Here is a 9,624-nt window from a genome sequence, read left to right as displayed (position 1 = left end):
GGTCAAGGTGCAAGTCTTCCTTACATGTGTGAGGTTTTTTCCACCTTTGAACTTCTTAAAAGGCTTTTATTACAGAGTGCCCCAAAGATCAATGTATCTTGTTTTATCACTTTGCATTCTAATAATGCACCAAAGTTGGCTATTTGCCAGGGTTTTTTTTAAAAGGTTTTGCTGAAAGAAGATAAAACAAGTTTGAGAGGAATTTGTATGTGCTATTTTCTCTTCATTTTCCATGGACAAATCCCAGCAAATACAATTATAGAAAACCCTATCTTGTCTTTTCAGGTTGAGACTGGTGCATAATTCTTGGAAGCCAATTGAGTTGACAGCTTCAATTCAGAAATTGGACAATAGCATCTAAATGGGGGTTCTGTGCAGAAAATTTTCTTTATACATTTTTTTGGTCAGTCTTAAAAGGTGTTAAGTAATATCTATAGACTTTGCACGTCCCCTTCTGTTTACCTACGTGTGTTTCTCTCCTTCCTGGTGCTTTTAACTGGCTCCTTTTATCCCCGTGAGCTAGCTCCTCAGCCTCTGATTTTAGAGGCACACAAGTTTCACTAACTTCACCAGTTATTTTCCGTAACAAAAAGTGTATTTTATTGAAAAAATGACAACCCATTGTTAGCTAATTCCACTGAAGATAGGAAAATCATATATTTATTTAAACTTCATTGACAATTTTTCTCTTCTTTGATGTGCTATTTAGTGCTAAATCCTACTTTGACAAAAATGAACTCATTTTCTTCTACCTCTCAACCTGGTAATTTTTTGTGACTTGCCGAGTGCTATCAACAACAATGCCATCTGCCCAGGATTTAAGACTTAAAAGCATGTACTGACTTTTGGCCCCTATTTCTTTTCTGCTTTTCTCGGATACCAGAAGAATTAAATTAAGCCACCAAAACATATTTTCTCCATGCATTTCCTATCTGTTGATCCCATTTAGAAATGCCTGCTCCTGTTTTCCTAATCAAGACCTTACATTCACACCACTCTAGTTCTTATCTCCATTATCTCTTCTTCACTTTACTTCAAGTCTTTTAGGGATGACCTTTCCAGCTAAATAAGTTATCAGGGCATCCGATTCACTTTTTCTTTGTTTAGTATCAAGATTCTCCCCAGCTCAAGACTTCTGTTTCATACTTTCTATTGCAACACTCTTCTAACTGGCTTTTCTGCTTCTAGTCTTGAACTCCTCCAGTCTAGAATGCATCCAGAATGATCCTTATGAGGCCTAAATTCATTCACGGTACTCCACTGCTGGAGGCTTCGGTCTGGTTTCCCACTCATTTCAAGATACATTTCAAATTTTTCTGCATGGCATTCAGGGCTCACCATGATCTGAGTTCCGCTCCCTTTCAAGTTCCATCTAAACTTCCATTTCCTCTTCTCCTGCCCCACTTTGCATAAAACACTCCAGACATAATGAGCTACTTACTGAATGCCCAGGCAGCTTCATACTTTTTCTTTTTTAAACTGGGTAGTCTACCTAGAATGCCAATCTTGATTCTTTTTCCTGGCAAATGTAAGTTCATCTTTCAAGGCATTGTTCAAATTTCACTGCTTCTTTGAGATCTTTCCTAACCTGCCTCCCTCCTTGGAGCCCAGCCTTCTCTCAGAGAACCTCTAAGACCTTCCTGCTCTAATTGATGCCTTAAAAGCCTATTAATGCAGTAGAAATTCCCTCCGTCTCTGTGTACTTTCTCTTCAGTCTGTCTTGTAAGAGAGGATGAAAAACTAGAAACTACATTTAGATGTTTTAGCAACCAAGGCTCTGGTTGTGAAAAAGTGTTCTACCAACTAGACTATGTTCTACAAATCAGAAGTCAGATGCTTTTCTTACTCTCTTTCTCTCTCTCTGTCTCTCTGTCTCCCTGTCTCTGTCTCTGTCTCTCTCTCTTTTTCAATACTTTGCTGCTAGCATGCAGAACATGGGATGTGAGGGTTTAGAGGCAATGGCCAGGCTCAGCATTCTACCATCTGGAAGCCATCCCCATAGGTAACTGGAGACAACAAAGCCGTGGCATCAGCAGATGCTGCCCTGTGCTCTGCAGCTTTATGAAGTTTGCCTGAATTCAATTGTCCAGTGGTGAGCCCCTGATTTTGGCCCTTCTATTTCTCCTAGAAGTTTTATAAATATCCATTTCCCTATTTCATTGTGCTTGAAGTACCTGGAATGGTTTCTGCTTCCTAGATTGAAACCTCATACGTTTGCCTGTATTAAACTATAACTTTTTTGAATGCAAGAACAGGTGTTTTTCTTTCTGCTCTCTTGGGATGACCACAGAGCTGGCTTTCACCAAATAGATGGCTGATTCACTAGATGAGCCAATAATGACTCCAAATGATGTATCACAGCAAACATAAACCTGTTTACTGACACACAAACCCCAGACACGCCAACCCCTCTTTCAAGGCTCTCCTTCTTTACCTGGCCAACCTTGTCCCTTCCTGTGCTTCAGTCTAGTGATTCTAGTTATTATATTCCATACATGTATGTCCTGCCCCTTCCTCTATCTTTTTGTTCCAATGGCTGCTCCCGTCTGCAGTGTCTTCCTTCCTTTCTGCCAATTCACATTTACCACTTCTGTCAAGAAAAAACATAAATATCACTCTTTATAATAAATATTCTTTTGCTGATGCCCAACCATGAAAAGAATGTTTAACTTCTGGTGCTTTCTGGCATTATGCTTTGCTACTCTATGCCAGTTAAAATAGCTTTGGCTCCAAGTAAAAGAAAAGCTAACTCTAATTAAACAAATAAGGATTAAACTTCAGTTTTGTTTTGTAACAAAAAATCTGGAGGTGAGAGATCGCTGGTTTCGGTTTAGTAATTCGAGAATGTTTGTAGCAGCTTCAAGTGATTTTCTTGACTTTTTCCTCAAGGATGCAAATGACACCCAAAGATCCAGGTATCATGCGTGTATTCAAGGCAGACACACAGAAGGAGGGAGATAGAGCCAGGCCTGCCTGTGCCTTTTGATAGGAAAGCAAAAGCCTTTCTAGAAACCACTTAGCATACTTTTACATCTATCTTATTTCTGAAGACTGGGTCAAATGGTCATCCCTCACTACAGAAGAGTACAGGAAAGCAAGCTTTCAGCTGTGAGATGGAAATAAGACAGTCAGAAATGGTTATTGGGTTACCCAAACCAAAGTGACTACCCTATTTTCTAAATCTTCGAATACCGTCACTACTATTTGGGCAAATTCAAGACCTCGTATTTTTCTACAATTTTCAGACGTGCTTCCCACTGTGCTGCATACCTGGGCATAAAGATTTCCAGTAATATAAATAATTTAGATTAATGCAATGAAAACTCTACCATTGTATAACATGGAGTAGATTGAGAGAGATAAAAACACACTAATCAGATTGTCTCACATGAATGCAATAAAATAAGAAGAGTGTCTTAGTTCACTTTATGTTGCTAATAACAGAATACCTAAAACTGAGTAATTTATAAAGAATAGCAATTTATTTCTTATAGTTATAGAGGCTCACAAGTTCAAAGTCAAGGGGGCATATCTTGTAGGGGCCTTCTTACTGGTGGAAACTCTCTGCAGAGTCCCCAGGTGGCCCAGGACATCACATAATGAGAGGGGGCTGAATGTGCTAGTTCAGGTCCCTCTTCCTCTTCTCATAAAGCCACCAGTTCCACTCACATGATAACTCATTAATCTATGAATGAATTAATCCATTCATGAAGGCAGAGCTCTCATGACCCAATCACCTCTTAAAGGTCCCACCTCTCAAAACTACCATATTGGGGATTAAATTTTGACATGAGTTTTGGAGGAGACAAATATTGAAGCCAAAGCAAAGAGTGTGAGTTGTTTTCAGATGCATTTTCCTATTGCCAATTGAGGGTCCTTGGCCTCTTTTAATATCATCAATTTAATAGCATTTGCTTATTATAGTATGCCAATGTCACTTCTAAATTCTAGTTCTTAAGAAATGGCAAACCATCGTGGATGGTTGGTAGGTTCAAAACATCAGTTTTTTATGCTTATGAAATTTGTCTTGAGTTCAATATGTTTGTGAAGAGCGATGAAATGCTGGTTCACATAATAGCTGTTTAAATGAGAGGGAAAGTGCAGTTTGAAAGATTTGAGCCATTATTTGTGACTACAATATGAATTTTACAAACCTGAAATGTTAAGTTAGGAAGAGCTGAAGAGTCTTTTATCCCAAACAGGCTTTCCTTAAAATCAGTACCAACCATTAGATGATCAAATGGCATTCTCATTTTAAATTTCCCCTCCCTGCCACTCCCCCAGTATTTTTTTTAACCATGAAATAATGTTAAAATGAATCTTGAGGCAGGGTTGAGGGATATGGCTGAAATAAGCAATCACAAAAGTACTCCTTGTGGAGAAACAAGGTTTGCCTTTATGATGGCAGAGTGGCTAAACAGTGTTGAAATGGGGAGGCTGGGAAAGGCTTTTGGTGGATTCTGTGCAGTGACTTTCAGGTCTCTTTTTAAGCACAATCTAATGTATTCTTTCTGTCCCTGTCATCCAGGCTAACCAGTACTGTCTGGTGCTTTGGGGCTGGCCACTTACTGTAGGAAGTCTCTGCTCAGATTATTAGAAGGAGTACTTCTGCAATAATCACACCCTTCCCTCTGATAAAAATTAGATATTACAGCCTTTACTAATTATAGGCTGGTGGCTCTGGTGCCCTTCCGATAGTAAATTGCTTTGAGACAGCAGCTGGAAATTGGGTAGTAAAATAAATCCAGAAGAGACTTGTCAAGCTTTTCTTGCTCATAAAATGAAAATAAAATATCGTTATTTGTGAAGTTCTATAGAAGGAAAATTTGGAAAGATAGCTCAAGTTGCTTAGTAAAGAGAATTTTGCTGTCAAAACATCACCACATCAGCCACTGTTAAAACAAAAATGCAATCAGGAAAATTACTTGAAATGTTTATGTTTACTTCCAGCTTCCAGTTTTGAAATTAGAACATCATGTTCCTTCGGGTTGCCATTCAAATTCTCTCTTCCCCTCCTGATTCCCATAAATGTAGTAGTTGATAAACTCCTCTCTTTGGAAGTAGAATGACTACTCCAAAACTAATTTTTTTTTCTTTTCTGAGAGCTTCACTGCCTGTATGATGCCTGGAAATTACAAACACATCTAGTTCAAGTTCTTTATTTAATAATGTTTGTTTCTGACTTTATGACTATCATGTAAAATTTTTGCTGAGTATTATTGAACTACCTTGGTTTCTAAGTCAAAAGACATCGAATCAGCTTGGGTTTTGGTGACTTAAGAACTCAGGGCTTTGTGAGTAGAGAAACACCATTTATTTACACAGGTGTTCTACACATCTGCACAGTCCTTCCTCATATTTATCTATCCGCCCCAACCCCTACCTTCTACCTGCCTAGTTCTATCTTTTGGAGCAATACCGAATATCTAGGCATTGAGCCAGGCCAGCAAGTTCAATAGTTGCATGTCAGCTGACAGGTAAAAAAGGTTAGTAATCCATTCAGGTGGGGGCAGCTATTCTCACCTAGGGACAAGCCTCTATATTAAAGTCCAAATTCTGTTCTGATTGTCTTTAGTTATTCCTTTTGTTTTCTCTCCGGCTTGTCACTTTTGTTTTTCATTTTTTCCTCCAAATAGAAAAAACATGATCAACTCAAGAGACACAGGAAGGTAAGTGCTAGGATTACAGGACAGAGCACCCTTACCTCTGGTTCTATGTAACACAGTGGACAAGCAAAGAGAACTACCCACTTACTTTCCCCGCACTGTCCTGGCTTGCCGCCCACGTTCCCCCACCATCTTGTGTGTGTGTAATCATTTCGAATCAAATTTTAATCCCAGTTTTGGGCTCCATTTTCCAGCTGGGGAGTGACTGAGAGGAGCAGGGTGGGGAACAACCGTCTGAGAAGGTTACATAAACCTCAATTCCAGGAGAACCTAGCTCAGATGCGTCATTCTCAAATTGTGGCTCCAAGACCAAGCAACAAACAACCTCGCGAGACAACTGGGTCGACGGCTCAGGGGGAGCTTCGCGGTCCCGCCGCAAGGGGGAGCACGTGTTTGCTGAGCCCGCCCTCTGCGCGTGGGCGTGAGCGTGAGCGTGGGCGTGAGCGTGAGCGTGGGCGCGGGCGCAGGCGAACGGTTGGTGGTCAGGTGTCCTTGTCCCCTTGAGTTGCGCGGGTCGTGTTCGAGGGCATGGACGACAGGTACGCTGCGCTTCGGCGGGCCCAGCTGCATCTGGATTTCATCCACGCCAACTCGTGAGTGCCGAGGTGGGGTCGGGGTCGGGGAGGGTCTCTGCGCCATGAAGAAAGGTTTTGCCCGTCCCCTGAGGAATACTCAGCAAGTGAACTTGATTTATGGATTTATTTATTTATTTGAGCTGTATAGGCTTTTTTAAAACGATGAAAGCATAATAAAGATATATTCTGGGCCAGGCTGAACCCTTTTGGTGCTCTTCAATGAACACCAAGTGGTTGGAAGGCCCTACATTTATCATTTAACACAACTGTTTAATTGTTGGTCAGCAGAACTGTGAATCCGCCTAACCTTAGTCTGCCTAACACACTGACAATTTAAACATTAAAGTTGCCCTCCAAACAGAGTAATTTGCATATATTGGTTTCAAACTCTATGGCTGAGTCTTTTCAAAAATGTAACCTCTCTAAGGATAGGAATCTCACCTTTTAGTTATTTGGCCATTTCTTCTTCTCTGCCATGCCTGTCTGCCTTTTAGAGCTTCTCAGGTGTCATTTCAGATACTCAGATTGCAGAGGGGAATGACAGAGGTTTTTTCTCTCATCTGCCATTTCCCATACAGCAAATTATAGCAGTTAGTGTTGTTTAATTCACAGTGGTACATCCGGGTTTTTCTTGATTTTTTTTTTTTTGGCATCTTTTGGTAATTTGGATTTACTAAATATAGGGACTGATATCAGGGATGTACCAAATTTGAAACCACAGAAATGGAGGTATAAAGAAAGCCAGGGAAGGCCAGCCTTGCTGTGTGGGACAGACTGTATAATTTTAACATAACAGAGTTAAACAGGCAATATTCAGCAGATACTCAGTTTTTATCTCTCTATAGAGAATGATGTCAAGCTGGAAAAGGTGGAACAAAAAGTTAAAAGGTAGCTGAGGTGGAAGACGAAGAAGTAATAGTTTCGAGTGAGTTTAAGAAAAATGCTCAGGGCAATGCTGGAAGGACTGTGAATTTTATCTCAGAAAAATTCCTCAGCCTCAGTTTTATATGGATTTTGTGGCTACTGCTTCACAACCTCCATTCCCCCAAACCACCCTGTGGTAGCCACTTCCCCAGTCCCATTTTCAACTAGTGGTGTAGTAACTTAACAAGTGACAGCGACATGGAGTAACAACAAAATTAGGTACAAATCGAAGACTTCTCAGCTCCTCCAGGTAGATTAGATTTGGAGACAGGGTCTTGCTCTGTGGCCCAGGCTGGGATGCAGTGATATGATCATAGTTCTCTGCAGCCTTGAACTCCAGGGCTCAAGTGATCCTCCAGCCTCAGCCTTCCAAGTAGCTGGGACTGCAGGCATGCACCCCTATGCCCGGCTAATTCTTTTTCTAAATTTTTAGTAGAGATGGGGTCTGGCTATGTTGCCCAGGCTGGCCTTGAACTCCGGAGCTCAAGTGATCCTCCCACTTCGGCCTCCCAGAGTGCTGGGATTACAGTCATGAGCCACTGAGCTCAGCCCAGGTAGATTTTTGTTTGAGACTTCCTCCTGCAAAAGGAGTGATTTTTAAATTTCTCCCTTTACCTCTATGTCCAATCCAGAGTGCATGCTTTCTGTAAATATGTTTCAAATCATTCATTTATCTCTGTCTCCACTGCCACTGACTTTAGTCCAAGCCACCACCGTCCCTTGTCCAGACTACTCCAGACAGCCTCTTAACTGGGTTCTTTGCTTCCCATTCTGGCTGCTCAATGGTCCATTTTCCTGGAAAGCTGCTAGAGTGAGCTTTTTAAAATGTAAACCAACTTATGACCCTCTTCTTAAAACACTACAGTGGTTTCCAGTTGTATGTCAGCCAAGTACAAGCTCTTCTCTGTGAGCTAGGAAGCCCTGCATGACCCAGCCATGCCCTCATCTCAACCTGTTCTCCCCATTTTACCGTAAGCGGAGCTCACTGGTCTCCTTAGCTCTTTTTCTGCTTCGAGGGTCTTTGCGTCTCCTGCTCTTGGTAAAAAGTTTCTACAGTACTCTGCAAGGGAGTGAATTCTCTCATCCTTCAGGACTCAGTTTAAATACCTTTTACCAAGAGGTGCTTTCCCTACCACCATGCCCCTCCTCACCAGTTACTCTTTCCCATCACTACTACGAAGGTAGCACCCAGTCAAAATCTGTAATATCATCTTCATAAGTTTGTTTACTTGTGTGTTTTCCATGTACCCCGCCATCTTGAGCTCCAGGACATCCAAGACCCTGCCTGTACACATTGGCACATGGTAGGCAGTCAGTGACAATCTCTTGAATGAGCTAGTGCAGAAATTCATATGACATTTTTGGTTAGAATTACTGCAGTTGCTTTTCTAAAGGATTGTTTATGTATTGAATTTTTGTATATTGAATCATGTACTTTAAATTTCCTAGAAGGGCTTGTGATTTAAAGTCCTGATTTTGTAAAGCATATCACATTTCTCTTTTACACTATTTTACATTTTTATAATGGCTTTCTTTTGGGTGAAGGACATCTTTTTGTAACAATAACATTTTAGTAGTTTTTTTTCTTAATTACAAAATTTAAAGCTTACTTGACTCAAGAGACTTTTAATCATCCTCTGTGTTTGAAACTCCAAAATACGGGGATATATATTGTGTGTGTGTGTGTGTGTGTGTGTGTGTGTGTGTTTTAAAAATACATTTTAAACTAAAGTGTTGTCCTGTGGCCTGAGGTTGCAGGTGATGCTTTCTCGTGTATAGAAGAGCAGATGTGTTTTTGATAAGTGAGGCTCTCTTGCTTCTGTTACCTGTTTACTAAATATAGAAAGAAAATTGCATACTGAATATTCCCTTAATGCTGTGATAAGGTTGCTGATTGAAATATGCCGCATCAGGAAATGAGAAGCAAGCATGGGAGCCTTAAGCTAGTGTGATTCCACCCTCAGATAACTATGCAACCTCCAAAATGTTGTAAATACTGAAGTCTGGAGCATTCTGTTACCAAGGACCTGGCATTCAACGGTACAGGAGAGAGTGACCTGAGGCCATTTTTAAGGTTATTTAAGGAGCAGGCTTTTCAGCGGTGGAAAGATTCTGCGGAAAAATACAGATTGTTGAGGCACGCAGGGGCTTCCTGCCAGTTCCTTTGCCTGCAGATGGAGCCTTATGGCCTTTTAGTAGACAAGGATTTTGATCAGTATTCTTCAGAAATATTTTGTCTTTAAATAATACAATTTTAATGAAAAATCCTCTGGGAAAAACCTCACTAGAAAACATGCTTATAAAGTAATATTAAAAGGTCAAAGTTTATTTCAATGATAGATACTAAAGGCCCTTAAGTTTTTGTTTTATTAGAAGTGGACAGGATATTTTGGCAAAAGTGTTTTTAACCCTGGCTTCATAATGGAGGGTATCTAGTTCCGAATCTTGACCGTGCTGAG

General features: G+C 40.6%; 1 protein-coding gene across 2 annotated transcripts in view; it reads left to right on the top strand.

Moving 5' to 3' along the window:
• Window positions 1-6,126: 6,126 nt before the first annotated feature.
• Window positions 6,127-9,624, top strand: part of MORC1 (MORC family CW-type zinc finger 1) — a 180,141-nt gene continuing 176,643 nt past the window's right edge. For both annotated transcript variants that reach the window (XM_055259777.2, XM_055259776.2), the window contains exon 1: window positions 6,127-6,259. In XM_055259777.2, the coding sequence (XP_055115752.1) occupies window positions 6,195-6,259 (65 nt within the window). In that variant the 5' untranslated portion in view covers window positions 6,127-6,194. The remainder of the gene's footprint in view (window positions 6,260-9,624) is intronic.

This window comes from Symphalangus syndactylus, chromosome 21, assembly GCF_028878055.3.
Source record: "Symphalangus syndactylus isolate Jambi chromosome 21, NHGRI_mSymSyn1-v2.1_pri, whole genome shotgun sequence".
NCBI lineage: Eukaryota > Metazoa > Chordata > Mammalia > Primates > Hylobatidae > Symphalangus > Symphalangus syndactylus.
The sequence above is the reverse complement of the archived record's forward strand: the minus strand, read 5'-3'. Positions and strand labels throughout refer to the sequence as shown.